At 40.5% G+C, this 26,571-nt stretch overlaps 1 protein-coding gene and 1 long non-coding RNA gene across 3 annotated transcripts; one reads left to right on the top strand and one right to left on the bottom strand.

Annotated features, from left to right (window-relative positions):
* Positions 1-19,286, bottom strand: LOC117876868 (serine/arginine-rich splicing factor 5-like). 2 transcript variants are annotated; one of them, XM_034769339.1, is made up of 8 exons: positions 19,160-19,286; positions 14,960-15,103; positions 12,055-12,125; positions 11,229-11,324; positions 7,832-7,904; positions 3,347-3,420; positions 2,430-2,540; positions 1-1,491 (listed from the first exon to the last, which is right to left on the bottom strand). In XM_034769339.1, exons 2-8 carry the CDS (start codon positions 15,083-15,085, stop codon positions 1,272-1,274), a joined length of 771 nt encoding a protein of 256 aa, XP_034625230.1. In that variant the 5' UTR covers positions 15,086-15,103; positions 19,160-19,286; the 3' UTR covers positions 1-1,271. The 2 variants fall into 2 exon arrangements, with proteins under 2 accessions (XP_034625230.1, XP_034625231.1); XM_034769340.1 differs by having other exon boundaries at positions 1-1,488.
* Positions 18,926-26,571, top strand: LOC117876869. Its single transcript, XR_004645563.1, has 3 exons — positions 18,926-19,023; positions 24,258-24,725; positions 25,372-26,571. It is a non-coding gene; the product is annotated as an uncharacterized LOC117876869 (long non-coding RNA).

Below are 26,571 nucleotides of genomic sequence, written 5' to 3'. Positions count from 1 at the left end.
TAAGCAGGTAAAGACACTTGTTTATTGTTCTAAGATTGGTACATTTAACATAAGTATGCCTTGGGGTTTGATTTACAAACTTTTTCCAACAAGATTCCCCTTCTTCTAACTATTCAAAAGCCAGAAAAATACTAATCACAATAAACTAAAAGAACGTACAATACTATTTGCAGTAGAAATACCTATTAATCAAAACTATTGCACATTCAGTAAATTTAAAGAAAATACCCTCTCTTTACTCTTAGACATTACCAAATTTTCCTGTCATAACCTTAACTAAACTTTTACTGGGAATTTTTGCTGCTGTCATGTTCTAAAATAAACTTCCCCTTCATCAGCCATTTTGATTTTCGCTAGTCACACGTGTTTATGGTATTTAGCATCATATTCTTGTTGTGAATATGAAAGCTATGCTGCCTTTATAAACATATTAAAACCTGGGAAATACATAGAGAGACTTGTGTATCTGATGCAATTTCTAATGGATTCATCTGTCAAATGAGGGCCTCCTCACTCTTTCCTACACCATCCTACTGAAAGTCTCACTAACTGGAAGAAAATCCTGATAATCCTGTGTCATTTGGTCATGGTATGTCCCACTGTAACAGGAAATTCTGACTCCTTCACCAAGGGGTTAACATATTGATTCACTCACTACCTAAACAGGCAGTAATATGCTGACAAGTACTAAAGGACACCTATATACTGCGAATGTTATCTGAGACCTCTTAAAGCTGGAATTTAATAGCTCGTTTAGCCCAGCAATGGGGGTGAACCAAATATTAAGCCACTAAAAGAATTCAGTTATCTACTTACAAAAAAGAAATACAGCCATAGGAGTCTGACTAATGAATAAAATCTACACTTCAGGTTCTATAGATTCAATATCAACAAAAGCTAATACAAATATGCTGTTCTGAAAAAAATGCAATGTATGGCCTCAACCTGAAACCTAACATTATGTGTACATGGTGCAACTAGGCGAGAAATATTATTTACTGACAAAACAAAATATTGTATTATTAATTGGCAACCCCCCCACCACCACCATCCCCCTCCCCCTCACACAACTTCACTCCTCAGAGAGACAGAGAAGACCTGTTATATGTGCTGCAGCCTATTTGATGACATGCATTTTGGTAATGAAAAAGGTGGTTAGCCCCTCATCATGTTAACTCTTCCCCCCTCCCCCCCTTGTTTGTAATTTGTCTCAAGCTTTTAGGGAAATATGACTCGGAAATTAAACACACTGGCACATCTTTTGGAATACACTAACTACGGCTCTCAGCAGAGCTCGACCGAGAACGAGATTTTTTCTTGGAGGAACGGGGAGATGGAGACGAAGGCTGCACGCTAGAGTGGTGGCTCTTCTGAGAGTATTTTTTGTCAGGTGTACGACTGCGAGAACGAGACCTACTGGTTGACCTGGAAGATCTTGCAGACTTGGACTTGCTGCGAGATCTTGAGTAGCTTCTTGAACGAGACCTGCTTCTGGGAAAAAACATTAAAGGTCTTACTCTGGAGTATTTTTAAATTAAGAATTTTAATGGATGTTAACTATTTTGGAAAAAGCTACTTTGCACCCATAACATTTCCATCTACAGAACTCAAAGCACTGCGCAAAACATTCAGTCACTTCAGGTATTGAGTTTCTTTTTTACTCTCCATCATTTGTAAGATCCTCATCAACTAAAACTTGGGGTATGTAAGCAATTTATACTCATCTATCAAGAAAAATGCAAGCACAAGATCACACTAGTCATTTTCCCCCCCTATAAAAGCATATGTAAATTAGGTACAATCCTTGGGCCCCCAGTAAGATGTTAACATGTCGCTGAGTATCACAAGAGCTCTGCAAGCTCAAAGATTTTAAAATTACATCCCTTGTTCTGCTGTCAATCTTTTTCCATTTAACAAGACAGATCTGTGTATAGATTATGATGGAGCTGAAGTTAACATATGTTTTTATTACTTTTAAAAATGTAAATGTCAGAACAGCTTTAAAAACATACATTAATTAGTTGCTTTTTACTGGGTCTCACCAGAAAGGAAGTTTAGCAAAATTCCTGAAGACTGAATAATGGAAAGAATCTGAAAAGATTTGGAGGAAATTTTCAAATTATAACCATTTTAACGTGGGCCAAATTTTGGATGGAACGTCTTTCATTTTGCCCATTTAGAGAAACATCAGGTTTTATTCTTTATAAAATCGTCTCTCCACCAAAAAGATGGCAAATAAAACACAAATTAGCACTAAAAATCCATCTTTTCTGAATTAACATTTTGTTTGAAACCCTTTATAGTACATCTACTGCTGGGAACTGGTTTTGTACTGTGGTACAGCAAAGGAGTTAAATACTACAACAACTTGGCACAGTTCTCGGCAGTGCTGATACCAACCTACAGAACTGCCAGGTCAGGCGACATACCTGTGTGATTTGCGATCTTCAATTAATTTAATTTTGCGCCCATTGAGCTCAGTGCCATCCAACTTGTCCAATGCACTCTTCATATCATCATATGATGCAAACTCCACAACACTATGGATCATCAGGAAGTCACAAAAATTAAGTTATGGGGGACAATGGAGGAAAGCAGAGAAAAAAAAAAGATTTTGTATTCATTAGAGTGGGTGGTTTGTTTTTTTAAATCTATATGCTCAGGTTTTAATTCCTTAAAATTGATTTTCTAGCTTGATTAGTAACTGGACTGACATTGACAAAACAATCCTAACCACCACTAATGCCCACACTCATCTTAAATGATAAAGGGCAAACTCCTGAAGTCATCACTTGGGGGCAGATCTCGGCTGCTGTACATCAGCTGGGAGTCAATGGTGCTATGACAATGTATGGCACACCTGACCATCTGCCTGCCCTTCATTCCTTATTTGGGCAAAATTCTGAAGGATTTCAAGATATGGCTTAAGCTTTTCAGGAAAGAAGGAATACAAATGAGCTAAGTCTGCCCCCTCCTTAGAACTTTAGCAGTAAATATTCTTTAGCTGGCCTCATTTACACTTCTCTTCCCCCAAACATGTTATCAGGGCTGCTTTAAGCTGCACCTGTCTGCAATGGGCCTCCAGGAGTTATTCTGGGAGTGGAGATTCACCAGAGAACAGTAATGTTCTAGCCATGCTTCCTTTTCCCTGAGCTACCCCCAACAAGTCCCTTAGCAAATGTTTATGGACAGTCAAAATTTGTACAAAAGTTCCCTAAAAGGAAATTCGTGAACAAGAACAGTACCTTAGCTCTAAGTATGGTGATTTTTACACTTTGAAATAGCAGGAAGATTGGATCATCATTATCCTGGTATTGCCCAGATTTATACACAAATATGGATTTACCCTTCATTCCTGTTGTTTCTGTGCGCATCCACATAGGTCACCTCTCCTGCCTTTCTCATGACATCTTTCAAGTCCTGCAGTAAAAATTACAGTTCAGCTTAAACATGAAATACACTAACAAGCTATCTGCAAGTCAAAAAAGTAAAGTTCTCTGTTAGACAGGTTACAATTTTTGCATTTAGACTTCTTTTGAAACTCAGCCTACTTAGTAAGAATTACAATAATAGAAACAAATTATTGCTTTTAAATTAAGCCCATATCCCAAAAGCAGCTCTTATGAAAACATGGTGCAGCAATTAAAGCATTAATTAACATTGTAACTATACCAGATAAGGAGTTATATGATATTAAATGCAAACTTTTACAACTGACCATAAAGGCTATTTTGGAAAACCTCATTTAAATGAGAATCTTGCATATTTAAAATTGCCTACATGCATATTCTCCTCCACCCCCACTTAAAGCTACACACACACAAAAATTAAATGCAAAATGTCTATGTTTAATTAATGCTAAGATTGTAACAAACTGACAAACGGCAGAATATTCAGAGTTACAAGAGTAGAAACTGTCTTAACTCTGATTTTTCTGGCTTTCACCAGTCTGTGTCACAACCTCAGTGTTATTTCAAAAGAGATACTTGTATTTAATTTCAACAGAGACTGAACATACACTATAGCATGTTTACTTGCCCCACAATGTGATAAAACGAAGTGAACAAATAACGTTACAGGTGATTAAAAAGATAAGTACAATTATATTTAGACGTTATTTGCAAAACTTAAAAACAATATATTCTCCAAATAATATTGCGCATTTTATAGCCCAAGGCTACTTACCGCAACATACCACAAGTGGTCAGATGATATAAGCAGGTACCTTAAGTAAACAGTCGCTTGTCCAATACCTAGCTGGCCAAGAGGAACTCCCTTACATGAGAAGGGCAGAGGAATGGCTCATAGCAATACGCTTCAGGGGGATGTATCAGAGACCCTGAAAATACTTGACAACATCCGGAAGTGGATACAGAACCTGCGGCTGACCTGTGCTAGCCAAATCGAGCTCAAACCTGGACAAACCAAGATCTAGATCGCCAAAACAGGAGTGTCATAGGAACCAAAAGGAAAATTCAGAACAGGCCAAGCCCTAGAATTTCAGCCACTAGAAACCCCAAACTCTTGGGCTCTCTCTCCTCCACACAAGAGAAACGAGGGTTAACCCAAAGCAAGGCTGTTAAAAGAGGTTCAAAATGCACTTGGTTAGAAATATGTTTGAGAAAAAAATACAAACAAAAAGCTAAGAAATAAACTTTAGAACATTTGCTACAGCATACGGAAGACTCAATTTAATGCTTAATAACGCTCAACAATTTAGTTCTAAAAGTGAGCATCTGAATTACACATTAGGCTGCAAAATAGTGAATACTTTTTCTTGTTTAAAATGCTTAAAAACCCAAATAATCTCATTCAGTTATCACATTTAATATATGATCCATAGCCACATTTAAAAACCATTACTGCAAATTAAACACAAGTACAGTAATTCAGAGATAAAGGGTGAAATCCTGAACTTACTGAAGTCAATGGGAGTTTTGCCATGGACTTCAGTGGGGCGAGGATTTCACCCAACAAATTTAAAACTATACATTTGTTATTAATAAATCAAAGTTTTTCTTGATCTAGAACAAAATGCTCTAATTTAGAAGTGCTGCTAAGAAAAAGAAATTAAGTAAGGCAATCACACAGACTTGCATTCTAATTTATTAAGTTGTTTTAGGTTCTAAAATTTTGAGCCATCCAAATAAATGCCTAATATTTAAACTCTGATTTGCTAAGGATCACATCCATAAAAAGTTGTGTAACAGAACAAGAAGACACGATTAAGACACTAACAATATTATTTGAAGAGAGAAGAAATAAGTTTGTATAAATATACGAAGTTTAGGACGCTGCTCTCTTTCAACCAACAGAAGGTCTTAAAACTACCTACACTAATCTCAATAAATAAATAAGTAAATAAATAAAAATCTGACAATTCATGAGGGTTAATGTTTGGTTTCACCTCACTCACAAAAATGTATCATTGTGATCCTCAGCAATTAAAAATTTAATAGACAATGTATTAAAAAAAACAGAAAATTGTGAAAAAGAATAAACTTACATTAATATTGTCCTAAGAAGACATGGCTTTTACTTTTCTTTTAGCAATCACAGATCTATTATCAGATCAACTATCAACTTCAACTATCCTTTATTTTTTGGGAGAACTGGTAGTGTTGACGGGAAGCCAGTTGTAACAAATTTGCACTGTTATAGGCACAGGTAATTAAAATTACTGGTTGTTTGGCTTTAAACACACATGGAGCCATAGAACGGGGGGTGGGGGGGGATGTGATGTGGACACACATTTTAACTATTTCTCACATCTGAAGGTGCTGGCTTTAAAAGCAGACAAATATAGTCCTGTCTCAAATTTTGGGGAGCTACACATCCAGATGCCTACAAGTTTTGAAAACAAGGTATTGTATCTATTTCATTCAAGATAGCTAATTTCTCAAAGGGAGATGAAGACCAGAACTTGTCCTAGGATAAGCTAGAATCCAGTATTTTAGTGACTATCATATTTCTAGTCTCATCAATCATATTAATAGTATACTACTTTTTAATGTTTAATAGTTAGCAAATTCTGATGTACTATGGCTGCAAAATTAAACTACATTTGTACAGGGAATTTTACTTTAAATTGTAACATTTTAGAGAGAAGCAATTGTCTTTTAAAACAGTTTTGCTATAATTTGTCACACTACTTTAATTGTATACTTCCACAAATTTAAAGAAATGGCACATTGTCCTCCTTAAATCATCTCTAATGGACCAGTGCCAAGATTCACAGTAATTTCACACTAAGTCTACAAAGTGCAAAGCTGGTCAGGAGTGCTTACATTAGCACTAATGTACTTAGCACTTCCAAAATGTGCCAGAATATTCTCAACTTTCATATTAAGCATTCAAGAAATTTTACTACAAACTTTTAGGTATGGATATGTTCACATGCTCAGGTAACCACAAAAGATTTATTATGGTGAATCTGAATTAAGAAGATGTAAATCTAATATGTAGTTAGTAGAAATAAAGCCATTACAAATATTCAAAAGTAAAAATTATTGCAAGATCCAATTTCCAAGCTGTGAATTAATTTTAACATAAATAGCTCCATTAAATTATTGCTTTCCTCAAGACTCCATTATAGCTTTTACCCCTCCCTCAATGTTACCCCTACAAGATCAGTGATTTTTAGAGCTTCATATAAAGAGTAGTGGTGTAGTATATACTAGAGGGATTTAGATGAAGTCCACTTGTCTGCTCAATCAAGTTTAAAACTGATCAGAGTTTTATTATTTAATAATAGAATCATATAATCAAATATTGTGCTTTCCATATGAAAGGATGGCACATAGCTTTGCAAACTCAAGTCCTAATTCTGCCACTGGATCCACATGGGTGGACCCTTGTGAAGCACCATTAACATCAGTGAAACTGCAGACAGGCACAGAATGTTTGCCCTTGCAGATCTTGTTGCAGGAACCAGAGCCTTAAACTAACACAATCTATCCATGTCCGTCTCTTCAATATACAAAAAAAATCCATCTATGTTCATTAATGTAGTGTCTTTTAAAAAAATAAAATAAACCTCACTTGTTGATTCTATTTTTTGTAAGTAGCATGGGCTTAGCAATAGATATTGCTGTTGCGAAGCCCACAAAGAAAAGTTAATTCCTTATAATGGGTATATTAGAAAAACACACACATTAATATAAAAACAGTGATCATGTGGTCATTCTTTATAAGCTAGCTAAGGATTAGAAAAAGTTGTAGACATCACAAATGCAGTGATATAGCTTTAAAAAGAATTTTAAAAAGAGTTTATCTGAACCCCTGCAGTAAGTACACTATGTCTAAGTGGCTTTCTTGGAATTTGCTTTAGTCATGCAGTATTAATGGATTCTTCTCAATCACGCTCCACCTCAAAAAAATGTTTAGCACAATTAAAAAAAAAAAAAAAAAAGACTACTCAATTCCCAAGTTTCAATCAGAACAAAAATGTAAACTCAAAGGTGTTGAAATCTCAAATATTCCATCCTAGTAAACTGATTAATGATTTAGATGTTACAATGTAACCCCAAATTAAAAGATAATCCAAAGTATCACCAGCTGAAAATCATAACTAAGCAAAAACCACTAGCTTCCCAACTACAAAATGTCAACTATGATACCTATTTGTAGTTTTGAAAATTAGTTACTCCTAAGTGTTGGAGTATATAATTCAAGCACTTTTTTTACTTTTAATAAAAATTAAATATTTATTATGGCTTTAATACAAGATTAGATTGCAAACTGCCTCCTTAAAGGGCAGGAAAATAAAATGCTCTGAATAAAATCATGTATTAAAGATAAAAAAAAAAAAAAAGATTGAAATCTAACTCACCTGCCAGCTGATCCGTGAAGAAAGGTTTTCAACTATAATTCTGTGTTCAGTACGAACAGGAGGTCCATACCAGCTATAAGAATTCAGAGATAATAAAATACATTTCCCCAAAGCAGAGTATTTAAAACTCTTATACACAAACTCATGTGTTCTGACAGTTTGCTGATGGAGTTAAATACTAATTATTTTCCTTACAGATGGAGTGCCGATTAGATTCTCCCTGGTTAGCTCTTTGCTATATTTAAAAGCATATACCCATTATAAGAGTGGAAGTGCCGACGTTAGCAATAAATTGGTATTTCGATGGAAGAACTTTACACCTAGGCAGTCAATATAGATGACATTTTCAGATCTACTGAAGACTAATTTATTTTCATTAAATTAGTTCAGACAAAAAAGTATAATCTAAGTACTCTAATGGCTTTGGTTATATTGCTTCTGGAGGCTACTCCCACTGAAGGTGTAATTACTTCCTTGCTGACAAGGGGCTAAATTCTGCCTTTTGAAGTCAAAGAGACACATGCACACATCTGAAGACAATTTAGGCCAATGGTTCTCAATTCCCAAGCACTTGCTAGTATCTGGATATGCCAGTGTGCCCCTATGGCAGTTTCTTATGGGTCAGAATATTCTGACTTCAAGAAACACAACATGAAGCCAACTGGTTGCATACAAGTGGCAGTGGCACTTTGATTGTGAATAAAAGAAATGTTCATGCCATGAAACGTTACTGAAAGGAATTACTATATAGTAGTTTTAAATGAATACTGATTAAACGTTTGTTTGTTTTAAAGAAGCTAAGTATAAAGCTTGGTTTAAAATATGTATCTATTTGTATAAAAAAAAGAACAAGAAAAGGTCTGATCGAGAGTTATGGGGGATGGAGAGGGGGGGAGAGTGGGAGAGGAAGTCCCTAACAGACAATTAGTGCTCCCAATCCCAACAACTCTATTAGAAGGTTTGAGAACCCTTGGGGAGTTTGGAAAAAGCACATTGGCTTTTGAAGAGATAATGTACAGTTTTGTTAATGGTGTTATGTTGGACTTCTATCAGAATAGTGGGAGAACAAGAACAGTACAGTGAGAAGATAAATGTTTTCCACCTGACTGTTCTTCCACTCAACTGTTTCTGGTAAAGGCTATCAAGAGTTACAAAGCATTGATAGCAATTTAAGCCAATCAGACGACTTAGAACATTTTTTTCATCCCTTCCAATTTATGTCTCACAGAATCACAATTCAAAGAGGTTGTACTGCTACTGTGGGCACCCTTGTATTTAGTTATATTTTTCAAATGAAACAGACTTGGGTGCTTATTGTAGTTCTAAGTACACCCAATGACACCGTTCATGCATTCTCAGTTTTGGATAGATAAACCAATTGTCATTGCTTCCTAGTCTGTCCTTTTACTCTCACACGAGGTGCATATGAAATGACATTAATACAGAGAAGAACTGTCTAGTGTTTGTGTGCATGCATGTGTGTAAAATTTTACTTGCCCTGGCACAAAAACCCTTCTTACTGTTATGAAAAAATTGTACGATAGAAAATTAACACACATCATTGGGGCCACACCTTAAGTTAAGTTGTTCATCTAGATGCTGGAATCACTCAGTGTTATGGTTCTTTCAACTCCACGCCTCATCCCATAAAATGTAACCCTAATAGTGTGTACTGATTTGTACACTGAAGCATAGGTAATTTGATTTCAGCGCATACCTCAAAGTGTCCCAATTTTTTTCAGAACATCCAGATCTTCAGAGCATTTAAACAGAAGTCCCAGAGTCCCAAAACTGGCAGGCTGAGTCCCATTTTTTCATTATTTCAAACGGTAGTCTCTTCCTGTCTGGCACCGGGTGTCTGACGTCATGAACATGGCCACAACGTCAGATGCCCACGACCTTCAATCACACTTCCTACTTTAAAAGTTCACTTTTAGCCTGGACCTCGGATCAATCCTACCGCATCAAGGTCACTGTCGCTAAAGAAAAAAGAATCTAATTAGCATACTTGCATATGCAAATTAGATGCCCCAGATTTTACTGGTTTGTGGTTGGGAGGAACTCTGCCTCTGAAACAACTTCAGAGAGGTTAAGAATTATATTTCAGTGAAACGTTTATCCTTCTTTCAAAAACTACACTGCATAGTCCACAGTTACTAATTCTACTACAGAATACATCAGTTCAAATGGTTTACTTTAGAAATAACAATTTAAAGTAAAAAACAAAGTGGTGCTGTGTCATTTAACTAACTATGCAAAATGTATCATTTACGAAAATCCATTATCAAAATACATAAGGAGAACACTATCTTATTAAATAATTCAAAGTAATACTTTTTCACACATACTGTATATCCAGCATATGTAGTAGATACACGTTCTGTACTGTAACGGTTTTTAAATTCCATCCATGGACGGAGATTGTCCTTTAGGGGGTCACTTTCTTTTCAGTCAGCAACTTTTGCCTTTTTGTATTTTTATACTGATGGCTGTGTATGCTACCACTCTGTTCCTACAACAGTGGTGCTTACCATGATTTATGAGACCCCATCCCAGTGTTTCCTGAATTAAACTTTTTAGAACCAGACAATGGGAAATTTGGAAGCTTGGTAGGTTAGATGATCCACAAGAGGAACTTTCAAGTAAAATGGTTCACAGAATTTATGTTGGAGAACCAATGCTGTACAGTAATATTAAACCCATGACACATCGCTTAGCTAGAGAGATGCCCCAGTTGAGAAACACATGATCTTAATATTAAAAAATTAATAAACTTGCCAGGGTTTTATTAAATATTTTTAAAAATAAAGAGTTGGTTTTCCAGTATGAATCACAAAAGGTTTTGGGATAGATACATACTGGGAAGTATTTATGACTTCCTTCCTTGCTGACTCATGCAACTTTGTACTGGCAGTTTCAGACAACGTCAATTAACACTTAAGATTTTCTATTAGTTTCAAACGAAGTCATTATACTGACTTGACACCTGTAATTAGCTACCTAGTTATGTTAGGAAAAAGCCTAAAAAAGAACGGACCAACCCAGTGGCACAGTGTTAGTACTCAGCATCACACAGGCCAGTACAGAGTGCAAGCACAGTAGTGTTTGTTCAGTAGCAGTGGGGTACAGAGGGACCACTCAAGTTGCTAACAGCAAATTCCTCGAGTCAATTAAGGAGCAGCACTGAATGGCTCAAAGGTGTCCCATCTTGTCCTCCTCAGCCAGAAAAATAATGGCTACAAGATACAGGGGTGTCAGTACTGGGTTCTCCAATGGTATGTAAGGATGTGGAGCTCCCCCTATCTCTACCAACAGAGAAGAAGAAAAAACAATGTTTTAAAAGCACAGTGAATCCCCAGTTATTTTATATGCAGTAAATTGAGACCAAATCACTCACCTAGGTCCACTGCTACGTGACTGGTAATAATTGAACCGTTGTGGAAATCTGCCTCTGCCTCCCCCTCTTCGTGCCCTGGCATGTTCAATTGTAACCCTTAAACGTAAGGAAAAAAATCCGTAACTACTTAAGTCACTTCAATCCTTTGCAATAGGAAGTACACATGCAGAATCAAGAGAGGTCCTGCCCTTAGTTTTTATTTGATGCAGCATAGCAAAATCAATGGCAGATATTTCATAAGCATCCAAAACTCAATGTTTCCATGAAATTTACTACAGGTCTGCTGTTTAGATTTAATGGTCAGAAAGGAAGAACAAGAGTCTATAAACAGCATCAGGTTGTGAAAAGAAAAGGACCACACTGATGGTTTAAGATAAATATGGAAGTTGGTTTTTAGCTCATTAAGTAACTTATTGGTTTCTTATGTACAATGACTGTTTGGCACTTTTATAAGTCATACATATGCTAAGAGGTTCTGATCAATTTCCGGAAGTGACAGATGGACTAATGAGGAGAAGAGTGAAATGAATGGATTTGACATTTCTGGTAAGATTGCAACTGTTTATTTGGGGAAGAGACATATAACATATATTGGAGGGAAAACACAAATTCTTAACATCTCTGTCCAAAAAACCCAGTTGAATTCTATGCCACAATATAAACTAAGGCCCCCAGTCCTGCATCAGGATATGCTAACAGACCCCTCCACATACATGGAGATCCGTCAGGGATCCACCCGAACCAGATGTTGGAGCAGAGCCTAGTGCATCATATTTGGGGTATAAAACCTATTTAGTGCTTTAGAAAAAACATATTTGAAGTTTACCTTTCATTGCACAGTTCTTTACCATTCAGTTCATAAACTGCATCATCAGCATCTCTATGGTCTTCAAACTCCTAGAAAAGGAACAGGAATAAGCATCAGAGATTTATAATGATACAATCACATTTCCCACTAGAGTATTCTTTTCCATATCCTCTTAAAAATTTGTTTATATTTAAGAGCTACACAGTGCAGCAAGCATCAACTAGCAGGTCTATATCCTTAAAGCAGAACACAGTGAAAACTGATGAACATTTATGGACTTTTACTCTGAGAATTATTCTCCTTCTCATTTACACTAATGTATCTCCATTGATTACAGTGAGTTAGTCCCAAGAAAAGCATCAGATCCTTTATATGGATATGTTATGAGCCAACAAGTCCCTTATTCTATGTATTCTTATCAGAGGAGGAAGGATAATATTGGGATTAGGGTATAGGATTGGGTTCCTATTCATAAACTTGTCACAGGGTACGTCTGTCTACACTTACCGGAGGGTCCGGCGGCAGGCAATCGATGTTCTGGGATCGATCCCGGAAGTGCTCGCCATCGACGCTGGTACTCCAGCTTGGCCAGAGGAGTATGAGGCATCGACGGGGGAGCCTCCCTGCCGCGTCTGGACCCGCGGTAAATTCGGACTAAGGTACTTAGAATTCAGCTACGTTATTAACGTAGCTGAATTTGCGTACCTTAGTCCGAAGTGGGGGGTTAGTGGGGACCAGGCCACAGATTACCTTGGGGAATTCACTTAGGCCAATATTTTAAAGTTTCCCTGGAGTTGGGTATCTAAATAAGAATGTTCCTGAGTTTCAGCAGTGCTTAGCACCCACATCTCCTATTTACTTCAGTTAGAGTTGTAGGTGCGCAGAGTTTCAGAAACAAATACCAGGCCAGTTATTTAGGTACCTAACTTTAGGTCACTATGGTTTGAAAAACTGTGTCTTTATCCTCTTTCTTTACAGTATTCTATAAAATGTAATCTTAAAAAAAATTAAAAAAATGATCTCTAAAATGATAAATCAGCCCTTTTGTCTTGTACTTAAGCAATAAATACACAAAGAAACATGTTTTAACAGAATTAAGAGTGCTTTCGCTCTTTAGTACCTCCTGTTGCATTGCTCATTGACACCACAGCAGAAAGCAAGATCAGCAGCACTTGCATTTTGAATGCTTAACACCACAAAATCGGCTTTCATAACAATAGCTAAAATGACTGAACATCTCATGGAAGAAAATAATTTAGAAACAATATGAACTTCTTACTCACACTACTTAGCACCTTACATCATGAATAGTCCCACTGAAATCACTCACACATTAAGATGCTATACAATGAGTAAGGATATCGGAATCTGGCCCTTAATGGTTAAAGCAGAAAACCAAGAGTCGGGTGTTATGGATTCTATTCATAGCTCTACTACAGACTTGCTGTGTGACTTCATCCAAGTCACTTAATCTCAGTTACTCAGTTCACCAGTATGTAAAATGGGAATATTATTTAACAGAGAATATTGAGGCTTTTGTTAGTACATGAAAGTGCTTTAAGATCCCTGATGAAAAGTGCTATTAGAGCTAAATTTTATAATTTGCTAGTGGCTTGATGGCTATTGAAGAGGGAGTGCAACAACTACTGAATTCCATTCATTTGTGGAGTTTTAAAAGTATTTTTCTTTTGAAACCGTTTTTGGCAACAACTGGCACCAAGCCATTCTTTAGAGCAGTGATACTCAGACTGACGCTCGCGAGCCACAAGCGGCTCTTTAATGTGTCTCCTGCAGCTCTTTGCAGCACGTGATATTAAAAAATTGTGTGATTTATTTATTAACCAATATAAGCTATTAACCAATCAGGATGCTTTTATTATATTATTTTATCAACTACAATTGGTTAACACTTGGTCAGTCATTTCACTGTGAGAATAATATATATAAAACCTAAATATATACCATCATACTGTTTAAATATGAATATATAGTACTATAGTAAACGAAACAATGAATTCACAGTACTGTGGCTCTATTGCAGCGGTCCCCAACCTTTCAGTGTGGCGGGCACTGGACGACTAGCTACCGAAATGCCGCTGAGGACTGCGGACGCCGAAAAAGCAACCACTGGAAAGCGCCACTGCCGAAATGCCACCGAAAAGCGGCAACGCCAAGAAGCGCCACCGCTGAAAAGCAGCGTCATCAAGAGGCGTCGCCGCCGAAATGCCGCTGCTTCTCAGCGGCATTTCAGCGGCGACGCTTCTTGACATTGCCGCTTCTCGGTGGCATTTCAGCGTCTGCTTGCTCCCTTGTCTGTAGGTGGGCGCACATAGATGCCCCGGTGGGCGCCATGGCACCCGCGGGCACTGCATTGGGGACCACTGTTCTATTGGGTAACGTTGATTGCTAATTTGGCTACTGAAACACTGAGATCTAAGTATCACTGCTTTAGAGAACTGGCCAAAGATACCGGGAAGCACTAAAATAATATAAAAACTGCAGCATAAGCTTTTTTTCTTTCAATTTCTTTTAAAACCCAATCTTTTCCCCCAGGACAAAAGTCAACTGAGTTTTACACTTGAGTGAATTGTTACAGGGTAGTTAAGTGTCCTCAAAAATAAGAGGTGACATCGTGATTCCCATTGAAGGTAATGGCAAAACTCCCACTGAATTCAGAGCCAAGATTTCATCAAGTTTTAAAAGGAAACATGGACAAAATTGCCGTTAGTTTTTGTTCAACCTTGAGTGGGAAAAATCTGAATTAAGCTCATATGAAAAGCAAGTTAAAGCACAAGCATTTTCCATTTCACCATTGGAACTGTTACAGTTTCAAACATTTCTTCCCTAAGTGATGTGCCCTCCCTGCTAGTAAGCTAACTGAGCCTGTAATCGCATAAAAGAGGAAGCATGAGGATACACTTACCACAAACCCAAAACCATTTTTCAGATTGATTTCACGTATATGTCCATATCCTTTGAAGAACTTCTCCACATCCCGCTCCCGGGCATGTGGGCTCAAACGTCCAACGAAGACACGACAGCCACTCATTTTAGTTTAAAGGTGAAACTGTAAAACAGTAGTTTAATTAGCATTATTCATCATTAACTAAAAATAGCTTAATCAGAGTCATTTCTAAATGAAGCCCCAGAAATCCTGGTCACTGGCCAAATTAGATACTCAAGACAACAAAATCCAAAGCATGTTAGAAATATGATTCCTCTTTATAGTGAGAGAAGTCCTTTATTACAGTCTTAAGTAGAATGTACATGGAAGAACTCTTAGGTTGTTTTTTAAAGTATAAAAAATATTTCTTGATATCTGCCCTTTGATAAAGGAATCATTTCAGCATCAGACAATGCACGTGGGCATCACAGAAATGTGAAAACTAACTACAGAGTAAGATTATTCACTGTTGGAGAAGTGCTCTTCTGATACTGAGAAACAAGGGACTAGTTTTCTGTTCAGGGGCATCAGATCCAACTAGCACAGACTGTGAAATGCAACACACTAATAAACTACAAAGTTTTCACATATTTTGTATATAAAATATTGCAAGGGCACTGGACATACAGCATCAATTATGTATTTAAATGGCTGCATAGTTCACTGATCAGACAATGTTATACCAATTTTATCTCCTCTTTGAACAGTGGATATGATCTGAAGTGACCAAAAAGGAACCCTGTTACTCAGTAGATCTCCACCTTCTGTGTATGCAGAATCATGTTTGGTTACTTTTCTGAAAAGAAGGGCTTTTTCGTTTGTTTACTGTTTTTGTTCCTTTGGAGCCAACCCAGCTATTGGGTAGTGATCTAAAGCATAAACGGGCTCATACATCATTAACAGAATTGTTAACCAAGTTCCAACTGCAGAGTCTTTATTATTGAGGATAATATGGATCCCGGAAAAAAGCCCAAGTGAATTTCAAACTCAGGATTAGTAATGAGAAGAAACAGCTTTCTATTTGTAAACTAAACAAAATGGATATAGAAGTCATTGATGCAAACATGGAACCCAAAGGTGCATTTTACAGCATGGCCACATTACAGTTATATGACGTATCATGTGAAAGACATATTGGGGGGAGGGGATAGCTCAGTGGTTTGAGCATTGGCCTGCTAAACCCAGGCTTGTGAGTTCAATCCTTGAGGGGGCCACCTGGGGATCTGGGGCAAAATCAGTACTTGGTCCTGCTAGTGAAGGCAGGGGGCTGGACTTGATGACCTTCAAGGTCCCTTCCAGTTCTAGGAGATGGGATATCTCCATTAATTATTATTATTATTATTATAACTCTTAACCCAGTTAGTATTACTTCCTTCTGAAGATCACAGTACTTAAGGTTACACTTTGCTCAAATGAGTCCAAATATCAATAAAGCATTTTCATCTTTAAAAAAGGATGCAAGCATTTTGCTGTGAGCAGCATTCTACCAGACCACACAGAGTGAGATGTGATTTCTCATCATGAGATAACTATTTGAATAGTGGCAGAATGGAGGTCTAACATTAGGGACCAAGATTTTCAAAACTGACTAGTGATTTTGGGTATTTAATTTGAGACATCTTCCAGAAAAAGCTTTATGAAGTGCATTTTCCCCATCACTACTACCACTAGACCTTTCACTTGTGGAGTTCCGTAAGAATGAATTCTCTCTCCAGGCCATTCTCCTCCTGCTTTAACAATCCAAACAACTTTGTTCAGAACATCATCATTTCAATTTTTAATAATAAAGTATAGATGCATCTGTTTAAATTTCAGAGGGGCAGCAGTGTTAGTCTGAATCTGTAAAAAGCAACAGAGGGTCCTGCGGCACCTTTAAGACTAAAGGTGCCGCAGGACCCTCTGTTGCTGTTTAAATTTAGGTGACTGTGTAAGCTTTAACCCAAGATTATTTTGCACCAATATTCTCAACATCATAAAAACAGACAGTCTCTGCCCTGAGGACCTTGAAATACCAGGATTTCTATCCTGTAACCTTTTTGTATATGAAAATGTTACAGAACTAGGCCCTAAAGTAGACAGATAATACCATTTGGACAATATACCAAATGAGTCATGAGGGGTGAAATCTAAGGACAATTCAGATGTAATTTTTTTATGTTAATGTAATTTACCACTTACATCTCACATAGAGTAGCACTGACAGGCTTCAACAAGCAGCACGTTTATAAGGAAAGATTTAAAGAAAGAGAAGGATTCAATTTTTTGAATTTTAAATTAAATGGCATTTACTTTTTTCAAATGTCCAAAATACACTTCTTGACTCAGAACTAGGAATATTAAGAAATCTGATCAACCAAAATTAAAAAAAAATAAATAAAACAGATTAACAGTGAAATGTGCCTAGATAGACCAAACAATGTCTAAATGGAGTGACAGAGGTTTGCCTGCGCTAGGGTTATTGCAGTATCAAGGCCCATTCTGGCTTGGAACTGTCTTTGCCCATCCTTCTCTGGAATGGGCAGAAAACCTTCATAATAGTCACAATTGTTTATTAACTATTTATTTCTGTACCTGGAAGTTTTTAAACTAAAAACATTTACACAAGGCAACAAACCTCAAACAGGAAAACAAAACATCCCTCCCATACACATCTATGCTAAAGAAAAGGCTTGAGTCTTGCCTCCAAGGATTCCATATATGTTCAGCCATATACACAAAGGGAGATAGCAGTCAGGAATTATAAACCAGGAGTGGAAGGGGCCCTCTCTCACCCTCTTGAGAATGGAAAACAGGACAATGAGCACTTCCAATCTCACCAACCTTTCAACAGGTGAAAGGGGAGACAGACCCACAGATTGCTATTACCAGGCATCTTTGCCCTGCTTTCAGTCCCTTGCTGGTGCATTTCCTTGCATACTCCTCCTCTCCCTTAGATGGCTCTGGCTTACAGTAGAAACTTTCTACTTTGCCAGTCATCTTAAAACAACTTCCACAGAAAACTACTAACTCCCAGACATCAACCTGGCTTTGTCTCTACTAACATTAGGTAGTAACTTTCTGATAACAAGGTATGTCTTTTTTTTAAAACTCGGCAACAGAAAATCATAAGATCTTATATGAACAAGTGAATATGGTGAGTTTTAATTGTTTAGATATTTCTTATTTGTGTATTTGCATTCCTCTTAGTACAGAGTTTTGGTATATACTTGCAGAGGCCTTTCTAGCTATAGGCAAGCTAGGCAGCTGCTTGGAGTGGGAGATTTCTGGGCAGCAGTTTAGGCTGGCATATTAGCCCATGCCTTGCCCTAGTCACGATAAAATGGTGGTTGGGCCAAAATTGAGCTGCGCTGTGACCCTTGCATACCCAAGGCCATTTGCTCAAATGTGGCCCAGCCAACCACCCCTCTGTCATGATGGGAGGAGAGGCCAGGCCAAGTCCGAATTGGAGTGACATCCAGGGAGGGAGAGTGATGCCTAGGACTGGAGATTGCCTTGTGCCACCTTTACATACTTGCTATGTAACATGGTGAAAGAGGTTAATAAGCTGAAATAGGGCAGGTACTGCTATTTGAAGAGTGAATAGATGAAGTACTGAAACATCAAAGATCAGTGTTTCCCAGCCACAGATAAAAACCAAACAGCCCAAACTTACTTATTAACACACAAAGAGAGGCAAAAAACCCCCAAACAGATCTCCACGGGCCGGACTTAGAGAGCACCTGAGAGCAGGCCCCGCACAGCAGGCTCAGGGAAATGGGGCGTTGCGATGTGCTTAGCAAGTAAGAACCAGAGAGAGAAGGAACAACCATCTAGCCCCGCCGGGGAGCGGGACCCGCGGGAAGGGCTGTGGGAGCACGGCAGCAACGGCGAGGGGCGGGTCCGAGCGAGGCAGGTAGGGCCGGTGGCGCTGGGCGGGAAGCACGAGGCGGGGGAGGGGCAGGTCTCTCGTGCCCGAGGTGGCATAGGCCGCGCGGGCTCCTCGGTGCGTCACGCCGGGGCTCGCGAGTCGCTCCGTTTGCGCAACTTCGCAACACACGGATCAGGTACCGCCCCTCCCCCCCAACTAGCCCCGTCCGTGACCTCCGGTTCCCTCCCAAATCCCTTCTCCCCCCCCCAATCCATCCCCTCCCCATCGCCCCTTTCCCGGCTCCCTCAGGTTCGCGGGGAGAAGATAGTCACCCGTGGGGGCCGCTGGGTCCAGCCAGACCCTGGGAGCGCAGCGCACGGTGCCTCTCTCCTCCGCCGCAATATGGCGGCGCCAGTCCCGAGAGGAAGGAGGCAACCACAGAACCCTGCTATTGGCGCGCCGCCGCCGGACTACACCTCCCAGTACGCAACGCGCCGTCTTGCCCCGCCCCAACAGCCGCCTGGCCGTGCCACTGCGGAACGGCCGGCGCACTGCACGCTGGGAGTTGTAGGACCGATGCGAATCGGAGCTGCGCGCTGGAGCCTGGGAGCTGTCTCTGCTGGTCGTGTTCCTTCTGTGGCGGCTGATGTGGAAGTGACGCATAAACAAGGCGGAGCAAGCGAGCCGTGTTTGTTCCTAGCCTAGGTTAAGCACGCTTGGCTGTGCTAGCCCAGACGTACCCTCTGAGACAAGGGTGCAAGCTGCTCCCTCTGCTTTGGGTGTCCTGGGAATGGGCAGCATCTGGAGCAAAAACAACAAAGAGTCTGGTGGCACCTTAAAGACTAACAGATTTATTTGGGCATAAGCTTTCGTGAGTAAAAACCTCACTTCTTCGGATGCATCCGAAGAAGTGAGGTTTTTACTCACGAAAGCTTATGCCCAAATAAATCTGTTAGTCTTTAAGGTGCCACCAGACTCTTTGTTGTTTTTGTAGATACAGACTAACACGGCTACCCCCTGATACTTGACAACATCTGGAGCAAAGCGTTCCTGACATAAGGGGGGTGGAGAGATAAGGTGGGTGAGGTAATATCTTTTATAGGCCCAACTTGCATGGGTGAGAGAAGCTTTTGAGCTACGAGCTCTTCAGGTCTGGGAAAGGTACTTGAGGCAGGTCTATACTTACAGTTTTGCAGCACTGGTGCTTCAGTGAGGATGCTACTATGCTGACAGGAGACCTCCTCCCATAGGTGTAGTTAACCCACCTCCATGAGCGGCAGTAGCTATGTCCATAGGAGAAGCTCTCCCATGGACATAGAGCTGTCTACACCAAGTTAGTATAACTGCGTTGCTCAGGGGTGTGGATTTTTCACACCCGAGGGACATATTTATACTGATTTAAGTTTATAGGGTAGACCTGGCTTCATAGTGTCACAGCTGAATGCAAGATGGACAGATTGTTTACCATAAATGATTAACATGTATTTCAAGGGACCACTCAAACTGAAGTGGCCTGTTACCACCCATCCTGTCATGCGGGGAGGAAGGGGCAGCCGGAGGAGTTGTTAGTGGGTTATAGTTTGTTGTAATAAACTATAAATCATTCAGTCTCTATTCAGTCCATGATTTTTAGTGTCTTCAGTGATTTTTAGCAAAGTTATGAATTTAAGCTCCCAAGCTTGCCTTTTGAAAGTGGCGTGCAGGTTTCCTTTGAGGATGAGGACTGATAGGTCAGCTATATGATTATTGCTCTGTGAAAAGTGTTCACCCACGGTGAGGTGGTGTTTTTGTCTTTTATCATTTTCCTGTGTTAGTTCATTTGAGAGCATAGTGATTGTCTAGTTTCACCCATGTAGTTGTTATTGGGTTATTTAGTGCACTGGGTGAGGTACACCACCTGTTGTGATAGGCATATATAGGACTTTGAAAGGTGTGTTATGGGGGGTGTTGCTCATTGAAGCAGTGGAGATATGTCTATTTGCATCTGTTGTTCTGGCAGGGTCTGGTGCTGCTTTGAATTGATGTGTCCTGGTTTGTAGGCAGCTTGCTTCTGACAATGAGCTTGGCAAAGTTGGGGGGTTGTTTGAAGGATAGAAGAGGGTGGTCAGGAAAGATTTCTTTCAGGATGGGGTCCCCATTGAGTATGGGTTGTAGTTGTTTGATGATATGGGTTCCAGAGTGTGATGGTAGATGACAACTAGGGGTGTGCATTTGGAGGGTGTTTTATTTCTGTATTGAAGAAGGTACTCTTGGGGTATTTGGGTTGTTACCAGATTTGCCTGTTACTTTGGGGTATGCTCATATATTCAGGTTACTCTTCTGGGGGTGGGAGTGGGTGTTTCTGTAATTCTATCAATGTACTGCTTGTGTCATGTGTGTTTTCATATGGAGCTCTACTTCTCCCTTATGCAAGTCCCCTCCCAATGGAGCCATCCTGCAGGACCTAGGTTCCCTAGGGCTGGGTTCCTCCAGCCCCAGAACTGGATATATATATATATATATATATATATATATATATACACACACATACACACACACATACACACACACATACACACACACACTCTCTCTCTCTCTCTGCAAGTCTGAGTGGACCGGGTCAATCAGCACTTCCAAGCTGACTCCTTATATGTCCCTGGACTCAATGTGCCGAGTCAAGCAGCACTTTCAAGCTGACCCCCCTTATGTATCCCAGATTCAGCACATCCCTATCCCCACTCTCACATCACAATTGTACTGGTAGTAACCTACTTGATGAGTAAATCCCACAGTATTTGGAGCGCTGCAGGGATCTTTAGCTTAGGTAAAAGAAGCATTGCTGCAGAGTAAATGGGGGAAGCTAAAAACACAAAAAAAAGTTAAGCAAGAGAGAGAAGCAACCAGCATAACCATAAAAGTTATTTATTGAATAATAGTGATAACTACACAAGGAGGGCTAAACCAACATAACATACATTATTAAAGGTTAATACCTAAGGTTGAAAGGAAACAGAGAGAGAAAGAAAGGGAATCTCACCCACTCCATGAAGCTTGAACTGGTCGGGGTTCCCAGGTGATGATGGTAGCTCAGGGTCCTGAGGGCTGGAGACAGGCAGAGCCCCCAGCACAATCAGTCAGGAGAAGATGGAGTCCCAGTGGAACTGACGCATAGTTTGGATCTAAGCATCAGAACACTTACTTGAACATAGGTAGGGGGGTTTGTAGAGAAACAACAGTGGTTCAAGGGAGAACACTAGATTTGTTTATGGGTAAACTGATGACTCAAGGGTTTTCTTTAGGCTAGACAATAGGAGCTGATCACTCTTGGCTATGGGTGGTGTTTTCTTCCAGGGAGCTCACAGTGCAGCTAGGCTGCTTCAGTATTTTGGATATCAATCAAGGATTCATTACTAGAATTGGTCTGATAATTGCTGAGCTGGGTGTGGGCAGGTGTAGGTTCATGAACATCTGGAGCAGAGATTCCCATGATGCAATGCTTCCCTGCTTTTCTGGTCCCAGAGTTCAGTCTGGTTCTCTGTTCTTCATTCTGTATGCTAATCCCCATCCCATCTTTCATGTAGATGAGGCTAGGGGAGTTGTTTCTGCTCTCCATTCTGTATGCAAATGGAGATGTCTTAATCTTGTCAGCCTTGTCAGGAGGGGTCTCTAGGTGTGTGTCCCAACGCCCTTCATTGCTCCCTACAAGCCTTTTCTCTGATTGGTCTTGGTTCAAGCAGAGACCGGGGTGTGTGTGTGTCCCTCATGAGTCAGACAGGCCAGACACTGCGCCCTGGTTCCCCAAAACCACAGAGCTGACTGGTATCAGGGTGGCCTGCTCCATGATGCCATCTACTTCTCCGACGGAGTGTCCTTTTTTGAAGAAGGCAGTTCTGAGTGTATTAAGGTGTATATCCTGGACTTTCTCCTTGGAGCATATTCTGTTGTATCTAGTTACTGACTGTAGGGAATAGATTTCCTCGGTGTGTTTGGGGTGGTGACTGGATCTATGAATGCAGGTGTGGTGATCTGTGGGTTTATTTTATATAGTTGTCTATAGGGGTTCTGTTGGTGAAGCTGATCATGATGTCCAGGAAGTTGATTGTTGATCTGGGAGTGTGTCAGAGAGAGTTTAATGGACAGGTGGTAGTTGTTGAAGTAGTGGTGGAGATCTATAAGGACGTTTAAGTCATCTGTCCAGAAGATAAAAATATCAATGATGTATCTCAGGTATATCTTGGGTTTTGTGATACATTTGTCCACTAGTGTAGTCAAGTGCTTAAAATACTAGACAGGGAGTCAGGACTCCTGGGTTCTATTTCCAGCTCTAGTACCATAATCGCCACATACCTATGGCAGAAGGAGGTCCTGTTCCCAGTGTTGGTGTATGCAGAATACAGACATGGCCTAGGAGTATGCATAGAACTGTGATAATGTGAGTTTTTCAATGGTAGAGCTCACATGGAAGGTGTAATTCCAAACTGGACCTTTGGGGAGCTATTCATTGTGTCTCCTTCCTGGCAGATCAGCACTACTCTGCTACAAAAGGAAAGGGGATGGGGCAGGAAAGAAGACACAGGGAGAGCCGGAGAGGCAGAATCTGGTGAGGGTATAGGGAGATGACTGGGTATCTCACTGTGACTAGAGGACTTTTCTCCTTGATTGCCTAAACTATTAGACAGCTGGAGAAACTCATTTCAAAGAGGATTCAGGACAAATCAAGGCTGAGAAGAGTTCTGTACAGAAAAGAGAGCCCTGCCCAGGGAGCTTAAGAAGGCATCAGAAGTCACTGTAAGGGGATAGTTCTTTTCAGAATAGAGTGCTGCTGTACCTATATATTCCTACCAATCTTCCTTCTGTTCATAGTATACCCCTGATCTAATAATAATAAGACTTTGAAATCTGCAGGAGTTAAGTATTATTTTATAAAGGACAGCAAGTATTTTTCTCTTTATCCCCATTTTACAGATGGGGAAACTAAGGCATAGTGATTTGCTCAAGGTCATTCAGCAGGTCATCACTGGTGGGAGTCTTAGTATAGACAAAGTGCTCATAATATGTGCTTAGCAGGATTAAACAATACAGCGGCTAGGCCTCGTCTACACACTCTAGAGTTAGGTTGATGCAAAGCTGCTTTTTTTCCATCAACCTGTGTAAGCACTACTATGTTGCTTCCACTGATGTAACTCGCCCACTACTGCAACGTAATAACTCCATCTCCACGAGAGGCATAGTGCTTAGTTCGATGTAGTTAAGTCAATGCAATGTCTGTGGACACTGCATTATTCATGTCTACTTTAGTGGCCTCCAGGAGATGTCCCACAGTGCCCCATCATAACTGCTCTGGTCACCGTTTTGAACTCTGCTGCCTGGCAACCATGTACATAAGAACACGACCCTCCCTTTTAAAGCACCACAAATTTTAAATTCCATTGTCTTTTTTGCTCGTCTCAGAATGTTCACATACCAACTACCCAGCTGACCCTGCGGGCTCCACGCTGCAAACGCTCTCCTGCCTGGAGTACACAGAGGAGGTGGTGGATCTCCTGGGTCTGTGGCGACAAGAGGCTGTGCAGGCACAGCTCCAATCTAGCCATAGAAATGTCAACACTGATGAGCAGATCACTCAGGGGAGCGGGAGAAGGGCTACCAGAGGGACATGCAGCAGAGCCACATGAAAATCAAGGAGCTGCAGTAGGCGTACCAGAAGGCAAGGAAGGCAAACAGTCACGCTGATGCAGAGCCGCAGACATGCAGCTTCTCTAAGGAGCTCTGTCATCCTCAGCAGCGACACCCCCCCCATCACCACAAGGGCCCTGTGGATACTTCAGGGGAGCTGGAGGCACAGGCCACCAAAGTGAACCCTGAGGATGAGGTGTTGGAAGAGGAGGAGGCAAGCTTGATGCAGGGGTCGAACCTCTGGTAAGTATGCAGTTAGCTTTGATATTGCCAGGACACATCTGTTCATTTACTCATTTTTAATCATGCTATAAGAGATAGCAAATCTACCTCTATTGGTTATTTCACTATCTGCTTGCCAACAGTTAGGCAGAGGGGCCCTTGCAAAACAAATTGTTTATGTGCACTGGGATGGCCCTTGAATCCTCCATAGAGATCTCAAGGAAGCTTTCCTGGAGGTAGTCTGCAATCCTCTGACAAAAGGCTGCCTTATTTCTTCCGCCACAGTAGGACACTTTCCCACACCAGGCATCATTGCAGCACACAGGCTAGCAGAATACAGATCCAGTCTGCAGCCAGATGCGTGCAGGAGCTATTCCCTTTCAGTTTCTGTTATCTTCAGGAGTGAGATATCAGCTAAAGACACCATTGTCTGTGGAAAATGCTGCCAATATTCAGTTCACTGGCTCTATCCGCATATACTTATGCCTGTGAGGTCCACCGCAGTGTCCAGCTGTCCCCTCCACCCCCCCGGCTATCCACACCATGGCTGGGAATTCCACTATGATCTATGAATCCCAAGCAGAAGTGAGAAAGTAGTGCTTGTTACTTGTGTGGATAAAGTGGAGAGTGAATGCACTCAATAGTTTATCTATTGTTTCTTTTGCAGTTGCAAATGCGGTCTTGAGGGTCTCTCCATCCACACCCGTGGAGTGACTTAGCCAGGTAAGGAGGAGTCTGAAGAGGACAAGGGAAGACATGTTCCAGGAGATCCTGCAAGCCTCTGGTGCTTCGGATACCAAACAGAGGGCCTGGAGGATTACACTTGAGGACAGAATGGACAGGGATAGTGAGGACAGGAAAAACGGACAGCAAGAGAGGATAGTACTTCTCAGGGAGCAAACAGACATGCTCTGGTCTCTGACTGACCTTCAAGCTCAATAGGTCCATGCTCGCCTCCCCCTGCAGCCAATAGAGAACTGCATTTTGGCACCTCTCTACACGCCCTCCCACCCAATCCACATGGCATCTGGGGCCTGTGCAATACCCCTACTACTCCACTTGGGGGAGAGTGTTTGTGAAATTGAATTGACTGTTCTTTCCCCTTCAAAGGTTCTTGTCCCTGTATTTATAAAGTTTTGTTCTGCTTTAACTATGTCTATTTGCATGGGTTCAGAATAAAAGTCTATTTATGGAAACTTAATTCATCTTTATTAGTTCACAAGATATGGTGGCTGGGGTTGGCATCATTTCACAGATAATAGCAATAGGTACATTTGCAGTATTATATTACCACATACAGAGCTCTCATTACAAGGTGCATACTGGGGTACAAAGAAAAAAATGCCAGGTGCAGCACACTAAAGCAACACACATTACTGTGGCTCATTGTTATCATGGTCCTTCAAAGTCTCCCACCCAGGGGTAGGCTGGATCTCCCAAGATCACTACTGGCATTTCAACATCCCTTTTGGTAATCCTCTGGTCTGGAAAAGTCCCTGCATTTGTCATGTGCCTTCCCTGACCTGTTCATGTTGATGTAGGTGAAATGACCCTGGTAATCCACCAGCACTTGCAATGCCATAGAAAAGTAGCCCTTCTCTTGATGTACTCCGTGGCAAGGTGGTGTGGTGCCAAAATAGGGATATGCGTGCCATCTGTCACTCCACCGCAGGTAGGGAACCCTATTGCTGCAAAACCATCCACTATTTCTCAGACATTGCCCAGAGTCACAGTCCTTTTTAGCAGGACACAAGTAATGGCCCTGCACACTTGCATCACCGCAATCCCCACAATGGATTTACTAATTCCTTCCTAAAGAAGCTGACCAAATGCCTCACAAAGGTTACTTAGAAATCAAGCAAGTATA

This window comes from Trachemys scripta, chromosome 4, assembly GCF_013100865.1.
Source record: "Trachemys scripta elegans isolate TJP31775 chromosome 4, CAS_Tse_1.0, whole genome shotgun sequence".
Taxonomy (NCBI): domain Eukaryota; kingdom Metazoa; phylum Chordata; order Testudines; family Emydidae; genus Trachemys; species Trachemys scripta.
The sequence above is the reverse complement of the archived record's forward strand: the minus strand, read 5'-3'. Positions and strand labels throughout refer to the sequence as shown.